General features: G+C 37.8%; 1 protein-coding gene across 5 annotated transcripts in view; it reads right to left on the bottom strand.

Annotated features, from left to right (window-relative positions):
* Nucleotides 1-18,651, bottom strand: part of NBAS (NBAS subunit of NRZ tethering complex) — a 310,311-nt gene that overhangs the window by 201,292 nt on the left and 90,368 nt on the right. For all 5 annotated transcript variants that reach the window (XM_081797179.1, XM_081797175.1, XM_081797176.1 and 2 more), the window contains one exon: nucleotides 18,136-18,272. In XM_081797179.1, the coding sequence (XP_081653305.1) occupies nucleotides 18,136-18,272 (137 nt within the window). The remainder of the gene's footprint in view (nucleotides 1-18,135; nucleotides 18,273-18,651) is intronic.

Here is an 18,651-nt window from a genome sequence, read left to right as displayed (position 1 = left end):
AACCTAGGGAACGCACTGCTTCCTTCTAAAGAATTGTAGGAAGTTTGGGGACTTGCAAAAGTTACACTCTGAATCTAAAGTTCCACAAACACAAAACACTTATATATACTTTGTTTCATCTTTGTCTTTTAGTGTTTCCACTTGGCTTAAGAAGTCTTAAAACTTAAATGCATCAACCCCCCACTAAAAATGGGAAGTACAGGGTAAACTTAAATGATCTCTTTACAAAATAATGGCTGCTTAATTTTAAGATTCTTTATATTAGAATCCTGTTCATTGTTTTATTCCAAACAATAAATTTGCTGGTTTCATCTGAAGGTAACATTTACCCGTCTGCAGGGAAGGAATGAATATTATAAGTTCTATTATGTTTGACTATCCTCTCGCCAATTATTTCTCACACTAAATTTAAATGTTTTATTTCAAAGAAATTTTATCAAGAATAAACTTACAGAAAGTTCTTTTGTTCATGTTCTATGCCGTGGAAACAAAAGGCAAAATAGACTGCACATTACTATTAATTGCCACCATTTAATGCACTGGTTTTAAGATGTGGAGTTATATTTATTTCTGTTATTTAGCATAGAAGAAAATGTTCTGGTAAATAAAGAACAAGAAATAATAACTTGAGCCCACATGTATACTACACTGTGGTTACCGTTACTGAACAAATCACACTGGTCTGAAACTCAGTGGGAAACCAATCAAAACGCTGTTTTCATTCAGAAGGCCAGGCTGGAAAAAAGCTATCTAAAGGCATCACTCCGAGTTCTCTTCTGAACCAACAGGATTCACTCTCATTAATATATGACTTAGAAAATACAGCAGATTAAGGAGGTATTTTGAAACTTAACCCATATTTTCAGATGTTAGCGAAGTATACAAGAAACCAGGGTGAAAATACCACCTCCAGGACTGGACTCTCCTCGCCGCTCCACCAGCTACTTCATCTGTTCCCTGGGACCCAGCTGCTTCATCTATTTAGCAAATACTGTAATATTATCTGCCCCAAATGAAGACAAGACTAGACAAATATTTTCTTGAATTCTAATCCATTATAATTAAGAGTACAGTCTCAGAGGTCTAACCTCTGTGACAGATGCCACCCCACACAGCTGTGTAACCTTGAGGGAGTTCTTCAATTGGCCTGTGCCTCAATTTCCCCATTAGTAAAACAAAGAATAACAGCATTAACCTCATTTGGATTTGGGGAGAATCAAGTGAGCATATCTAAAGACTTTAGAGTGGTACCTGATACATAATAAGTGTTCAACCATCATAAAAAGCATCATTATTCCTAACACCAGCAAGACGGTTTTCATGGGGAGTAAAACACAAGATCTATGTAACTGGGTGACATTTCAAGATCTACTTTATGATAAATAGTAACACTATATAAATAATGCCAATGATTATTTTTACAAATACCTAGCAACTGCACACCATCCTGAACATATGGTACCTGGCCAACATAATAAGCAGTAATAAGCAGTGCTGAGCTGATTTATGGGGTAGAAATAAGCAACAATATCTACAAGGCATCATCTCTCTCCCAAAATGCTTAAAACAAAGTTTGAAAATAAATATTTTACCATCAGCAAAGGATGACCTGATTACTTCTGTGGAGAAAAAAGAACCATCATGCATTGTTGGTGGGAATGTAAATTGGTGCAGTCAATGTAGAAAACAATATGGAGGTTCCTCAAAACCATATGATCCAGTAATTCCACGACTAGGTATTTACACAAAGAAAATGAAAACACTAATTTGAAAAGATACATGCACCCCTATGTTTACTGCAGCATTATTTACAAGAGCCAAGATATGGAAGCAGCCCAAGTGTCCATCAATGGATGAATGGATAAAGATGATGTGGTGTACATATACACAATGGAGTATTACTCAGCCATAAAAAAGGTTGAGATCTTGCCATTTGTGACAACATGGGTGGACCTAGAGGATATTATGCTAAGTGAAATAAGTCAGAAAGAAAAAGACAAATACCATATGATTTCATTTATATGTGGAATCTAAAAAACAAATGAGTAAACAAACGAAAAGCAGAAACAGAGCACTTCGTATTATGCAACTGATGAATTATTGAACTCTACATCTGAAACTAATGATGGATTGTATATTGGCTAATTGAATTTAAATTAAAAAAAAAAAGAAACCCATCAACACAGAGAATTGATGGTTACCAGAGGGCAGGTGAGTGGGGGGGATGAGCAAAATGGGTGAAGGGCAGTGTGAGATATAAGCTTCCAGTTATGGAATGAGTAAGTCCCAGGAATAAAAGGCACAGCTAGGGAATGCAGTCAATGGTATTATAATAGCATTGAATGATGACAGATGGTAGCTGCCCTTGCGGTGAGCATAGACTGCATAAGGTATAGACTTGTCCAATCACTATGTTGTGAAACTAAGACTACCCAGCAGAGACTGTGCTACTCTTGCAGCATTTACCTCACCTGTACTGTGATTATTTGCATACAAGTGATTCAGAGTGGGGGCACTTTACACCCTCAGTACCTAACTTACAGAAGAGTGTCAGCAAAATGATTCAATCAAGTAATGACTCAGCAAGCTCCTTTTAAAAAGGAAGCATTATATTACTCTAACTTTAAAAAAAAACTCTACAAAAGAAAAAAGAGAGAAAAATTTACACTTCAGAAACCAAGTTGTATAGTGGCAATAGGAAGAAAAAAATGTGGATTGAGATTTAAAAAGAATTTTTAAAAATTATAAATTCAGCACTTTAACCTCACCTAAATGGATACAAAAGCAGTCTGATTCGGGCGCCTGGGTGGCTCAGTTGGTTGAGCGACTGCCTTCGGCTCAGGTCATGATCCTGGAGTCCCTGGATCGAGTCCCGCATCGGGCTCCCTGCTCGGCAGGGAGTCTGCTTCTCCCTCTGAGCCTCCCCCCTCTCATGTGCTCTCTCTCTCTCAAATAAATAAATAAAATCTTTAAAAAAAAAAAAAAAGCAGTCTGATTCACGGCATGCATATTTACAACGTTGTCTTTAATTGGCTCAATCAATGTGGTGATCTTTAGAGGAAAAAACAATTAAAACCTTCTGTCATGTTCCTAGATAAAGCTCACCTGACTTTCTTCCACATTACTAAGCTTTGTATGTATTCCCACTAGTGCTGTCACTGCACAGAATTACGGATGGTCCCCAACTTAGAATGGTTCGATTTACAATTTTTTTTACTTTACAATGGCGTGAAAGGGATATGCATTCAGGAGAAACTGTACTTTGAATGTTGAAGTCTGGCCATTTCCTGGGCTAGTGTTATGCGGTATGATACAGTCTTCTGATGCTGGACAGCGCCAATGAGCCCAGCTTCCAGGCAGCCATGCGACCCACCACGAAGGATGAACACCCAATTTACTCACAACGCTTCTGTAATCATACAACCATTCTGTTTTTCCTTTCAGTACAGTATTCAATAAATTACCTCAGATGCTCACCACTTCATTATAAAATAGGCTTTGTGTTAGATGATTTTGCCCAACTGTAGGCTAGTATTAAGTATTATGAACACGTTTAATGTAGGCTAAGCTAAGCTATGATATTCAGTAGGTTAGGTGTATTAAATGCACTTTCAACTTAATATTTTCAACAATGGGTTTATCAGGCTATAACCCCATCATAAGCCACGTAAGATATGTACAATTATTTATTTGTGTCTTGCTCCTTTACTAAACTATAAGCTCCTTCAAAGTTTGAGTCATTTTTATATCTTTAGTGCAATACCTGGCATTCATTTAAACCCCGCTAAATACTTGATGGATAGATGGATGGAGAGATAGACAAAGTGAAGGACTGAATATGAGTAATGAACAAAAACAAACACTAAACCACAGGGTACGTACAGCTCATGATTAATATGCTTTTTCTGTGCCTAAAGATTTAGACGATGTACTTCAGGGTTTGTTCAAATTTTTGTTTTAAAATTTCTGAAATGCGGGGCACCTAGGTGGCTCAGCAGTTAAGCGACTGCCTTCGGCTCAGGTCATGGTCCCGGGGTCCTGGGATCCAGCCCCGCATCGGGCTCCCTGCTCAGCAGGAAGCCTGCTTCTCCTCCCCACCCCCCACTCCTGCTCGTGTTCCCTCTCTCGCTGTCTCTCTCTCTGTCAAATAAATGAATAAACCCGTCTGAAGTGGACTGTACAGCCTCCCACCGTACGGCACGCTGTCAGCAACCCCGCACACACTGTATATGCCGCAGGTGGCTCCGGGCCTGTGCGCAAGCATGCAGGAGCACAAAGAAAAGCAAAACGGTCCAAAGCTTTAGATAAACCAAGAAGCACGAAAGGCGGTTTGCCCTAAGACACTGCTGTGTAAGTCTTTTTATAGCCTTTCCATCATGAGTTCTCTGGATCTAGGCCAAATTACACTGCAGACTAACATACAATCACGACTAAAGAAATGAAAATCCCAGAAATGAAGACAGAGACTCTGACGTCAATTCCACAGGCTGTGATTGGGAAGACAATGGTCTAAGTATCTGTGGTGCAAGTAATTCTAACACATCTTTCCTGCTGATGAAGTTCAAAACGAAACTGGATATTGTAGGAAAAGAAAGAAAGCAAAGCATTAGAGAATTTGAAGGAAATGGGTCTAATATGTTTTAGTATAGATTCTTACTACATAACCAACACTCATTCCCATAATCAGAAACAAGAAGGACAGGAAGGACACAGGAAAAGGAGAGGGAGTTGACCCTAGAATAAAAACAGACTCCAGATTATTCACAAACAATAATATTTATTATTTATGAAATGCAGAAAAAGGCTGGAAAAAAATGAATTGTAGTAAGACAAGAGCAAGTGGCTAGCACATATGTAAGTGGTGGCTCAGGAAAGAGTGTGTGTACTAAGGAGGGGAGGTGGGGGGAGAAAAAAAATGCTGGGAGAAATAATAGGCATGAATTTCCTAAACTTGGTGTAGATCCAAAGAAGTCAATAAGCAGCAATGAGAATAAACACAAAGAAAACCACATCAAGGTGCATCATAATCCAAGAGCTCAAAACTAGGTATAAAGAAAATCTTAAAAACAAAGCAAATAAGACACATGATGTAAAGAGAAATGGTAAGAAAGACAATCAGCCTCGTGGAGGATAATGGAAGATGACAGTGGAGCGAAACCTCTGAAGGGTTAAAGGATAAAAGTGACAGCCTAGAATCCTATACTCAGCAAAAGTATTTTCCAAAACAAAGGCAAAATAAAGACTTCTTCAGGCATACAAAAGCAGAGAATGCATCGCCAGCAGACTAGCCCTACAAGAGATGCCAAAGAAAGCCTTTCAGACAGAACAAAATTGGTATCAAGATACAAATCTGGACCTACAAAAGGCAACGAACAGCAGTGGAAACAGTAAATACATGTGCAAATATAAAGCACTTTTTTAATTTTTCAAAAAGTTACTGATTAAAGAGAAAATGATAAAAATGTATTGGGGAGTTCATAACATACGTAAAAGTTAAATATAGGACAACAATCATTCAAAAGCCAGCAGGGAGAAAAATGGAAAAATACTGTGGTAAGGTTCTTACATTATACATGAAGCTCTACCGTATTATTTGAAGGTAGACTATCGTAAGTTAAAGACACATGCTGTAGACACTAGAGCAACCACCAAAAGAAAAAAAAAGGTATAGCTAATGATCCAATAAAGGAAATTAAATGGAATTATAAAAATAGCCAATTCAAAAGAAGGCAGGAAAAGAGAAAAAGGCAAACAATGAATGGAACAAATGATAAACAAATACCAAGATGTCATCTTTGAACTGAACCATACTGAACTGTGCATTATATATAAATAGCCAGAGCATGACAACATAGAGGCAGAGATTGCAAGATTCAATTACAGTTAACCGGTTAACTTGAACAACACTGGTTTGAACTACGTGGGTCCATTTATACACAGATTTTTTTCCGATAAATACAATACAGTACTGCAACTGTTTTTCTTCCTTATGATTTTTTACTAACATTTCCATTTCCCTAGCCTACTTTACTATAAAAATACAGTATATAATACGTACAATATATGCGTTAGTTGATTATTTATGTTACTGGTAAATTCTGGTCAACAATAGGCTATTAGTAGTTAAGCTTTGGGGGAATCAAAAGTTACATGTGGATTTTTGACTGCACAGGGGGGTCAGTGCCCCTGACACCCACGTTGTTCAAGGATCAGCTGTATATTATCTATAAGACATATACTTTAAATATAAAAAAAAAAAAACAAGGGCGCCTGGGTGGCTCAGTTGGTTAAGCGACTGCCTTCGGCTCACGTCATGATCCTGGAGTCCCGGGATCTAGTCCCGCATCGGGCTCCCTGCTCGGCAGGGAGTCTGCTTCTCCCTCTGACCCTCCCCCCTCTCATGTGCTCTCTCTCATTCTCTCTCTCTCAAATAAATAAATAAAATCTTTAAAAAAAAACAAAAACAAAACAAAATAACAGTGTACATCCAGCTTTAGAAAAGTATCCAATTTGAAAGACATCAGAAACCTGAACTCTGTTGAGAGTAAGAATAGTTACTTATGCTTTTCCAGAGTTTAGGTAAAATAGTCCGCACAAGCCACTCCATTTCTTTCACAGACAAAACTAAGCTGTGGCGTCAGAAGTCAGGGTAGTGGTTCTCTTGGATGAGGTGACTACAAGAAGGTAAACAGGACAGGGGATAAGGGATGCTGATAAAGTCGTTCTTCAACTCATTCACGAATTCACCAAATTGTACATTTACGGTTTGTTCACTTTCCTGTATATATAATTCAATACAAAGTAAAAATAAAAACTTTAAAATTGCATTCGAAATAAGGTCCACTAAGCAACTTCTTGATTAATAATCTGGAACCTCAGGTACCCAATTCCAGGAAAGGGGTGCTGTCCCAGATGAGCAATCACAGCATCAGTGTCGTCAGGAAGGATATTCCTTATTATAACTTGACATTTTGTTCATTCATCAGTCTCTTGCAAACCTACTTAATGCGCCTGAAACTAGAAGAATCTGTGACATGACGTGCTTACCAACATGCACCAAGGACACTGGTGCTGCGGCCATAGCCACACCCTCGGCCACTCTAACCACTGACGTACACAGGACGCCACCGCCAAGCTCGGAACAGTGGCAGAGGACATCACTCTTACGTTACTCAAGCGTCATGATACCTCCGCAATGTCCCCATCCCACACATGAAGAAACTCAAGTTTAGAGAAGCTAAGTGACTTCCCAAATGTAACACAGCTAGCAAAGTATCAGGACCAAGACACACCCCCGCGTTTTTGATGAAAGTCTTTGCTCTTCCTGGAGTACCACTGTCCTACCGCTTCCCTCCATCAAACAGATGGCAAGACCATGTCACGTGACCCCAACATTTATGTATGTCATGGAGTTTTTTCCCTACAGTCATTACAGATAGTATCAAAACTTTTGGGATTAAAAATTGGGTATGTCTGGAGGTCAAAACATTTCTTAAAATAATGCATGGACTTTGTGTATGAAATATGAATTTGATTCTTAATAGAATTTCTCTCATTATAAATACAATATTTAAACAGTCTTGTCTATATCAGAAATTGGGAAAGTGTCTCACAGGGTTATTTATATGTTAATTAAATACAGTGTGATAAAGAGATTCACTGCTGTCACAGACAAGTATTTACATATTAATGAAATCTTGACTGGAAAAGACATTGTGTGATCAAGAAGAATTATAGGGACTATTTCCCTAAGGTAATTCAACCATTCAGAAGATGTTATAATCTACTTAAAGATCACATGTTCAGAATTATTGGGCAGGGTACTTAAAGCATGGAGGAAAATGAATAATGAAAGAAAAATCTCATCTCCATGAAAAGAGGATCATTTGGTACCATAAGGTAATGCTGAATCTAGTAACAGATTTTTAGGAGAGTGCATTAGTTTAAAAAACAAGTACCCTCAAAGAGGTCTTAATTTCATATAAAATTAGAAACTTCGAATGGCATTAAGCCATATTAAAAACATTTGACAACATTACATACACTAAAATAACAATGCAATTAAAATTATTTTTAAAATAACTCCCTATTTCAGCATATATTTCTACTAATGCCTCTCATTTTTTGCCCTGAAAGCAGGATAACAATCCCTTTTCTGTTTATCCCATAAACATGCTCTGAGAATTACATGTGAAACATAAAATTGGTTTGTAAATTAAAAAAAAAAAAGTTCCATACTCAAAAGAGGAAATGAATGAACAAATCAGTACATCTTCATTTCTTTAGTACTTCTCAGAGTACCAAATACATAACAAATAACAGCATCAACATACTTTCCAAAGCCCATAAAAAAAATACTGTGAAATAATATTCATTTCCACCTTCTCAGTCAAAGAAATTGCCCTAAATGCATTTTGTTGCTTTACATAAATAGAAAGACAAGAACTAACTGAGTCAAGATCTAATGTGTCCATAGCGCCCGGAGACAAGCAAACCAATTATCCCACGGCTAGCCCCAGACCCTGCTCCCAGACAGTTGAGGTGATTAGCTTTTCCTTTCTGATCCAAACACCAGGTTATCCTTGGGTTCAGAAACTGCCAACATATCCCGTTTTGTAAAGTACTCTCTATACTCCTCTCACCACAGAAGGCCAAATACTTATTCCAAGTCTAAAACACAAACCAATTTATTGTTCTTTGTTCACAGCAGTTCAGAAATAAACTGCACATATGGGAATTGAATTTTGATTAGGTAACTAATCAACTTTTCAATTCTAAAGGGAAAAGAAACACTTCTATTTTTCTCTTGAGAATCAAACAAGTGAATGCAATGTCCCAATTTTTTCCATAATTATTTCATCATCCAAGCTAGTTTAGGTGATATTTCCATTACAATAACAAAATTACAGTGGGAATGACCAACAGAATGACCAACAGAAACTGCTTTTTAATAATTTCAGAGAAGAAAAAAGAAATCTTAATGAACAAGAGTAGGCTACACAAAAACATAAGGAAAAACAGATTCCTGATTGTTTACTGGAAATCCTGTGCATTAATTCATTTCATTTCAACTAACAAATTCACCAGGAACATCTTTTGTCCAGGTGAAGACTGAGTGGGTAAAACAACTTCATGTTAAGTATTCAGACGACTCTTTCCTCCTCAAACTTCCCAATACTAAAAATCACACTCAACTTTCAACGTCTAGAGCAAACTTTACCTCTTCCCAGAAGGCTTTCCTGATTTACCTCCTTTGTAACAGACAGTAACCTCTCCCATCTCCAAACCCATCTGTACTTGTCCTATAACATGTATTTTAATTGTATGATAGTTACATCTATACCTAACCTACCTGGTATCTTCTCTACTAGATTCTAATTTACCTGTGGACAGCGACCACATTTGACTCACATCACACAATCTCAAATGACTCCTCCCTCTTCTTTAAACTGTTCTTTCAATGAAAACGAAATAAGATAAAGCAATATAAAAATGCTTTAATCTTTAAATCAGTTTCACAGGTACTCATGATTTGTTATAAACTTCACTTAAAAAAGATTAAAATTCAAAAATCAGCATCTGCTTGGAAAGAAACATTAATATGCTTCTTATGGGAGAGAAACTTCCAGAATATCCTTAAAACTATGAAACTAAGCCACCATTAATTGATCCCAGTACGGTCTTCTGTTGTCTTTCAAGGAGAATAAACAAAAATTTACAGCTCGGAATTAAAAGCTGCTTAGGGTCAACTCTGACTTCAACAAAAAAGGTGGTTCAAATTATTTCTATTAAAAAAAAAAAAAGATCACCCAGTAATATAAAATATCAGAGCATCAACAATTCAAAACTGCAAGTATAGTAAAAGTAAACTTCTACCTATCGTTCAGTTGTGACTAAGGGAACAATAGCATCTGATTTTCTAAGGATAAATTATTTAGTAATGATTTAAGTTATAAGATAAAATCAATTTGACCAAAATCAGATTTGTCCTACTGGGAATTTTAATAAAATGCATATTGATGTTTTGCTATTTTAAGACATAAATTTTATGTTATTGTAATTATAGAAAAAGTCTCCGTGTTTGGCTACTCAAACCCAAGATTTAGAAAACAAACTGTTAAAGGAGATACTAGAAGTTCCCTTCACTTTGTACACCCTTTTTATCACCAAGAGATGAAGAGGTTTTCCTTGGGAAGTTAGGCAATAATGGTAACCTTGCACCTCAAACTAGAATTCATCTTCATCCTTTACTTCATTTGGGAACTACTTTTGCAGCATAAATGGAAACATGACCCACAGGTGGCAAGCCACTCTAAATTTTATTTAATCGTAATATTAACTTCCCTAAAAGTGTATTATGCCGGGGCACCTGGGTGGCTCAGATGGTCAAGCGTCTGCCTTCAGTTCAGGTCATGATCCCAGGGTCCTGGGATTGAACCCCACATCGGGCTCCTGGCTCAGTGGGGAGCCTGCTTCTCCCTCTCCCTCTGCCTCTCCCCCTGCTCATGCTCTCTCTCTCTCTGTATCTCTGTATCTCAAAGGAATAAATAAAATCTTTAAAAAATAAAATAAAAAATTTTTTAAAAAGTATATTATGCCTGCAGGATATTATGATAAGTGAAATAAAAGAGCCACAAAAAGACAAATACTGCACGATTCCACTTCTGTGAGGCACCTAGAGTAGACAGCTTCACCCAGATACAAAGCAGAATGGTGCTGGTCAGGAGCTGGGTTGAGTGGAAAATGGGGAGTTGTTTAATGGGCAAAGAATTTCAGTTTCACAAGATAAAGAGTTCTGGAAATTGGTTGAACAAGGTGAATGTATTTTCTACTGAACTGTATGCTGAAAAATGGTTAAAATGGTAAATTTGATGTTATGCATTTTTTACAATTAAATTTTTTTCTAAAAAAGTAAAAAGCTTATAATGACCACATGGTCTTAACGGCCCCCACGCATAACAGAGCCAAAAATATGCAAAGCCAAAAATATGACTTCGAAATGCACAAAAGATATATTCATTCTGAATCGAACTGTTGAAGAACACCATTAGTCTATCACCTTGCTGGATTATCAAGTGGGGCAGAGAGCACCACAAAGAGATTAGAGCCTAGGAAAAGTAGGAATGATTCAGGGTTAGCAAGGGAATAAAATGCCAGGGACAAACATGCATTCCAGTATGCGTGGCACAAAGAGGTCCTGGGTCTGCAGGTCATGGGGAGAAATGCTTCTGCCAGTCACACAACTTACCATACTGTTTTGCAGTGTTGTTCTAAATGAACAGGTGGAAGTGCTTTCTACTTCTACGCTCTAGAAAAAGAGCAGTTTCTAAATAGCCAGGTATGTACTGACATAAGATTAGGCTGACATCCTACATGATCTAAACAACGAATGACTTAACGTCTTTTACCCAGCCTCTTACGATTTTTAGTCTTAATGGGATGTCACATAAATTACCGTGCAGCTGAAGGCAGAGAATGATTAGAAGTCAACAAATAATTCTTACAATCACAAATTCAGAAAAGAAAACAAACGTCTGCAACACATTTTTATGGTTCACACAAGTACAATCCATCTGCATGTTACAGCACGCTTTTCAAACTTTCAGTCACCAAATAATCTAACTAAACTCAGATATTTACAAGCAACAAACTGCCAAGTTACTATAGTAACAGCTTGTCTAGGACAAGGACAATGCAGTGTTCTGGATATTTGACTTCCATCAACAGAGTTTTACCACTTGTAACTATAAAATACTTTAAATACTGTAATATCCCCAAATACATTAAATAATGCAATCTTTCCTTATTGAATCTGGAAATGATCCAGGAATATAGATATGAGTATCAATTTTCATTATCTAGCAAATATATGTGTCAAAGAATTTCCTGACGGATACATATGTACAACAGAGTTTATTTCCATATATTAAAAATAAATGAAATCTAAACACATGTGGTATCCCAGATTGGATTCGGAAACAGAAAAAGGGTATTAGTAGAAAAACTAATTATATCCAAATAAATCTGTCATTTAGTTTACAGTATTGTACAGTCAGTTCTGCTATACTGTTTTGAAGATGCAAATTTGTCCCAGTGATATATACGAGGGAACAACTTGAGCGTAACGCAAATTGCACATTTGCTGACGCCCAATTTCATCCAAAAGAAATGTTAGGTGCACACAGAAAACTGAACCCAGCCACGTCGGGTTATACGTGCAGGGACACCCAAACATCTACCAACGACCTCAGTTTCCAGAGTGTGTTAGGAAGCCCCCCATCCACATCTGGTGGCACAACTTTCCACGAATTTCTAACCACCCCCCTTCCTCCATCTCCCAATAATGCAGGAGTGTAACTCTTCCAACACCCACTTCCACACGCAAAGTCTTTCTAAGGGGTTTTTTTTTTTTAAGGTAAGTGCCATATTTTAGTATTTGCGTGTCTGTTATCCATGTAAAACATGTAAAAATGTGTTAGGACTTTCATTTAGGTTTGTTTCACTGAACAAAGTTTTTGAGTGCTGGACCATTAATCCCACTTTTCCCACCAGTCCTGTGGTTTTCACTGCAAGATTTTGCACAGTCAGTGGATTTTTAGGACTGCATATGTCATGTTACAGCAGAACTGACTATTCCAGTGACAATTTCTTAGTTTTGACAAATGTGATATGATTATATGGGAAGAAAGGAGAAGCCAAGTGAAGGGCATGAAGGAACTCCCTGTATTCTCCATTCAACTTTTCTGTAATTATAAAATTATGCCAATAAGAAGTTTAAAACAGTAAGCACATGAAGTAGATAAAGCCAAGGCCCTACTATAGGATTCTGCATTAACAATTGCTGACACTTACATAGCCTTTATTTGGTGCCAAGCGCTGTTCTCAGTGTTTTATATACACTGACTCATTAAACATTCTCACAAGGCTAAGAGGTGGGTGTTACAATCATGCCCATTTTATAGGTGAGAAGACTGAGGTGCATTTAAGAAAAGTTATCCAAAAACACAAACTAGGCTACCTGGCTCTAGAATCAAAGCTCTTACCCCAATGCTACTTCAACAGACAACTGTTCAAAATACAACTTTTTAAACTAGGTTACTTCCATCATTCCGGAAAGATTCTACAATAGGAAAAGAGGCATAAAAGGAAAAAATAAAATAATCTTTCTAAAACATGCCATAAATATCAAAAATCCCAGAAGTTAAAAAAAAAAATCCCTTTTATAAAAACCTCTATTAGCAAAAATTGTGACAGCTAATAAAGATAGTAAAAAATGTCACCTTTGTACTTCAACTAAAACAGTCAACTAGAATATAAAGTATACACATTTTATAGCAATGACAAACTGAGGATAGCTAAGAAAAAGATGTACCGTCTAGGATAGAAAATGTAATTTCAAAGTTTTACAAAACTTGCTCACATTTCATCACTGTCAAACACACATGATAATTTAAGAATGACAATATAAAACACAAAACTAACACATGTCACAGAAGTTTCCCAGCAATCATAATCATCAAATTTGGTTCAAACACAATTGGCTCATCAAACTTTGGATAAATGCCAAAGCAAAAGTTCTGCCTACAGGATCTCGACATGAGGTAAGTAAAAGGCCACTTTGTTGGCATAACTTACTATTGCTTCCCAAGATATTACATGGCTTGAACTCTAAAATGCAAAACCCTACCTACCCTCCCATGTACACTCTACACAGTGAACAATACACAAGGCCCTTCCCTTATGGATATGATATTCATTCATTCATTTATTCATTCATTCAACAAATATTTACTGAGTGCCTACAACATGCCAGGCAATCTTCTAAATGCAGCAGGGGCTAAGGAAGGGAAGAAAACACACCAAGTCCCTGTCCTACTAGAACTGCTATTTTAGCAGGGAAGCAAATAACAAATAAGATAAGTAAACAGAGGGGAGCCTGGGTGGCTCAGTTGGTTAAGCGACGGCCTATGGCTCAAGTCATGATCCTAGAGCCACGGGATCGAGTCCGACACATCGGGCTCCCTGCTCAGCAGGGAGTCTGCTTCTCCCTCTGACCCTCCCCCCTCTCATGCTCTCTCTCTCTCATTCTCTCTCTCAAATAAATAAATAAAATCTTAAAAAAAAAAGATAAGTCAATAGAACTCAAGCTAAGGTAGGGGTGATAAATGCTAGCAAGAAAATAAAGCAGGAAAGGAGGATTTAAAGTGCGGGTAAAATCATAAATAGGATGGCCAAGGGAGATGAGATAAAGTGGAGAAGACATGCAACCGTATGTTATGTTAGGTGTACGTGCTACGAAGAAACACCTGCTAAGGGCAAAAGCAGTGGGAGGGAGCGGAGGCTATGGAAAGAGAGTGATCAGAGAAGGAGACTGACCTTTGAGAGGAGACTCAGAAGAAGTAAGAGGCCCAGTCACATGAAGATCTGGGAGAAGGGTGCACCGGGCAGAGGCACACTGGCCTCGAAAGCCCGATGGTGGGGGCAGGCATGGCACGCTCCAGGGCAGAGAGGCTTGTGGGGTAGGAGGGAGAAAACGGGGGACTGGACACCACTGTCCTAAGGGCAAGCTGAAGACCGTGCAGAGTTCCACAGCCATTCTGCCTTCTGGGAGCCATACATTTAGAGGTGAGTAGCTGGTTTCAAATCCATTTAACAGACTACTGAAAAGTCATTTCTTGCAAAATACAAGTGCAGGGGCTAACAGGCCGATAAAGCAGGATGAAACAGGCTCGGCTGCTGAGCAGTATATACGCTCAGAGAAAAAAGGCACGTGTACAGAAAGTTCTACTGTCCTTGAAGGCAGTAAATGAGGAAGGGGGAAGATCATGTTACTAGTTTTCAAACGTTGCAACTGAGGAGGCTTTAAAAAAAAGGGGTGGGGGGGGCAGAAAAGGCTGCAAATGTATTAAGAGTCTTTTCAAACTCTTATTTCCTCCTCAGTTTGAAAGCATGATGCTGTACGCAGGAATTTCTCTTGGTGCCTCAAACATACCTGATTAACTCCTGCTAAAGAGGAAGTGTGTTTTCCTCACTTCAGAATCCCTCCCACGGTGCCAGGCACACAGAGAGCGCTCAGCAAACGGTGGGGTGGGGACATGCAGAGGGGCACTCGAGTTCCAACAAGAGACACTTTGTGTTGCTCTGACTTGAAAGTGGCTGGAAAATAAATACCAAGTATTCAAAGAAGAATAAATTTCCTCAAAAAGGAAATGACTTCTATAAACAGATCTTACTGATCCACGCATCCATTAGAATAAAACTTGAAGCTGGGGAAGAGAGTCAGGCTCTCACTCTGGGCTACAACAGCACCAGACTCGTGAATTAAGGTCACGGAGCCTCAGTGAGACACTCATCAGGGTGCCTCCACTGTCAAAGGTAAAAAGTCTATTCTGTTGTACTTCCTTCGGGACTTTGATCTCTCTTATAAATGGACATGAGAGAGCCCTAATTGATCCAGCAAGCAAAACATTTTCAGAGATCGATTACACAAGCACCAGCCTAGGCCATGAGAATCCAAAAATAAGGAGGAGATGGTCTCTACCTTAAAGAGTTAGTGTTGGGTTGAAAGTTGGATGTTTACTAAAAAAGGGAACAAGAGGGAGAAAAGCTGAACTAAAAGCGACTAACTAAAATACACTGTAAAAAGGGTTATACTACAAGAACAAAGAATGATGAAAATATAGGAAAAGGAGTAAGTCTATGGAAGACCTCACAAAAGAAGCTATGCCTAAAATAGAACTACAGGTTTGCTTTGCAGCCACATAAAATCATAAGAAGACAGAGACAACACTGTTAAAACCTACTGTTTGTTGTTCCTCACTTTCTAATTAGAGCAAAACTACACTCAATGAGACTTTCTTGAGAAACAAAAATCTTTATTTCCTTAATGTGTTTAAAATGAATATAAAGACTCCTAAGAAATGAGAGTCTTTTCAAAATTTGTCTAAGCAACATATCCCAACACAATGATTCCAAATAACTTTATCTTCTATTACCCTTCGCTATAATAACCCAGTCACATACCAAGCTTCAGGCAGCTGAAGTATTTATCACAATTTAAGTTGGTTATGGCAGCCCCAGTAAAGGAACCATAGGGCATTCAGAGATAACCCAGCACTGGGCATTGTAAAACTATTTTGCAAACCAATTCTGAAATCTCAGAAAATCGTATGTTCATCTAAGCAGTCATCAGGAGACAATAACCACAAGTGAACTCAAATCTAAGGACAAACTACTTTTTTTTTTTTTCTAAAGATTTTATTTATTTATTTGACACAGAGAGAGAGAGCACAGATAGTCATAATGGCAGGCAGAGGGAGAGGGAGAAGCAGGCTCTCCGCTGAGCAGGGAGCCCAATGCGGGGCTCAATCCCAGGGCCCTGGGATCATGACCTGAGCTGAAGGCAGACGCTTAACTGACTGAGCCACTCAGGCACCCCGAGGACAAACTACTTTTAAAAAAAAAAACTTTAAGAGACGATAGCCCTCCCCCCCTTTTTTTTAAAGAGATAGCCCATTTACATTCAGATTAGATCTATTTTTGCAAAGAGGAAGAGAACAATAAAATTATATTCTAAAATGCCTATAAATATACATTCACAAAATACATTTTACATATCACTATAAGGATATAAAAGAAATTATTTGAAAATGAAAAGAGCACCTCAAGCTTCTTTTTGTTCACTTTTATCATGACAAAGACTTTTTTTTGGTACTAAGAGTAGTACAAAATGAGGAATTTAGAACTTATTTTTTGAGATTCCTGATCTACAACTATAAACAAACAAATATAAGTTGCAAATCTTGGCCGTACTTTATATAGAGTTACACTACTAAACCTCTGTAAATCTGTTTTCTGTAATAAGAGGAATAATACCAAAAGTGGAAACCAGATATAACTATAATGTATGAAATACCTACTAATTACTCTATAAATGTTGGCCTTCACCATCAATACCCAAGCCTACAAATAGGATAGTGGGTGGAGGTGACAGGAGAGAAATAAGGAAGCTAAATGATCCACTAAATTCCAGTAACATCCCTTAACAGCGTTAAGTTGCCAGTAGCTAAAATTTGTAATAATGATTTCAACTGGAATGGTCATAATCTCTTACAGTGTTTTACAGATCACAAGCAGACCTTATACATCTCAATTCACTCGTTACTCAACATATGCAATATGAATAAGCAACACAGGGACTGTCGACTCATGGTAAAGATAAGTAAACTCAAATTCAGAAAGGATATAAATCATGCAAATCAGTGACTGAGCCACATTTACTAGTAGCCATAAAAAGTCTCACATTTACTAATTTAGTTCACTCACTGGATGTAAAAGGTCTCCCGGTGAATACTCTTGCCTCTGGCCTCATTGCAGTAACGGACAACCAAAGTATCCTTCGCACTCCTCTCGGCTCCCAGGTGCCACTAGGGCCGGGAGCTAATGGCCTACCTACGCACTTTGAGCTAGGCACTGAGGCAAATTTATTCTCTTTTCTTCATTCTCAAGAAGAAACATTCTGGCCTCCACAAGCCCACTGAGTGCTACAATGAGGACCACTGAACTTCGAGTCTATGTCAAGTGTCGTGACCCAATTCTCAAATACCTTGAACTGAGATAGAGAGCATCAGTTCAATTAATAATAAAGTAGAACTTTGATTTCCAATTTGTCTTTCTGCCTCTGGAATTTCACAGGGAGAAACGGGTTGTTAAGGGAGCCAGGATTCAGACATTCCTGAGTCCTCTGGACCTACGACCTGATATTGTCAGAACTACTTCATTTCTAAAAGATAGATCTAATTCAGATAGTTATCCTAAAAACTGTTCTTAACCAAAAAAACCCACAAAAAAAGAACCATAAAAACATACTGAGCACACCCCAGTAAAATCAGGAGGCCTTCATTAAAAAAATAAAAAGTAAAGTTCATGTTCATTAAGTTAAGGTTATCCTGCTATGCTAGACACATTTTGGCTTTGAGATCATTTAAAAATTAGTTAGAAATAATTTTATAATCAGAAAAAAGTTTAAATAGATTACATTACAATTAATTTTGTTTATTTCAAATTATACAGAACAAAACAAAAAACTGTAATGATTTAGAAAGAAGGTAAAATTCAGTAAACCCAGTCACATACCAAGCTTCAGGCAGCAAAACAGAATATTCATGTGGAGAAGTGGTCTCTGGGAAGTTGGAGAGAATTGCAAGACGATGAGGAAGCAGATCTGATCCATGATAAGTGAGCAGTATTTCTAGGGCTTGTACGTTACTTTCCTGTACAAACAGCAAGGGGTAAATTTCCACTGTAAACCTTAGAAATAAAGGAATGATTTTGTAGGACAATGTTCAAAAACCTAAAATTAGCTTTTTGTGCAGCTCTGATATAAGGTACTTTGAAATATTTCTAATTCTTCCTAGTCTGCATCACATTTCTCAATCTAGTGCTGTGAAAATTACTTATTTTTAAAATTCAGAATGATGAATAAACATTTTATTTTATGTTATTTATTTGAGAGAGAGAGAGAGAAAGTGTATGAGCAGGGCGAGGGGCAGACAGAGAGGGAGAAATAGACTCCCCGAGGATTCAGGGCTGGATCCCAGGATCCAGAGATCATAACCCGAGCCAAAGTCAGAAGTTTAACCAACTAAGCCA

Source organism: Leptonychotes weddellii, chromosome 10, assembly GCF_054177405.1.
Source record: "Leptonychotes weddellii isolate Sample4059 chromosome 10, ASM5417740v2, whole genome shotgun sequence".
Lineage (NCBI taxonomy): Eukaryota > Metazoa > Chordata > Mammalia > Carnivora > Phocidae > Leptonychotes > Leptonychotes weddellii.
Note: the sequence above shows the minus strand (reverse complement) of the source record. Positions and strands in the feature narration are given on the sequence as shown.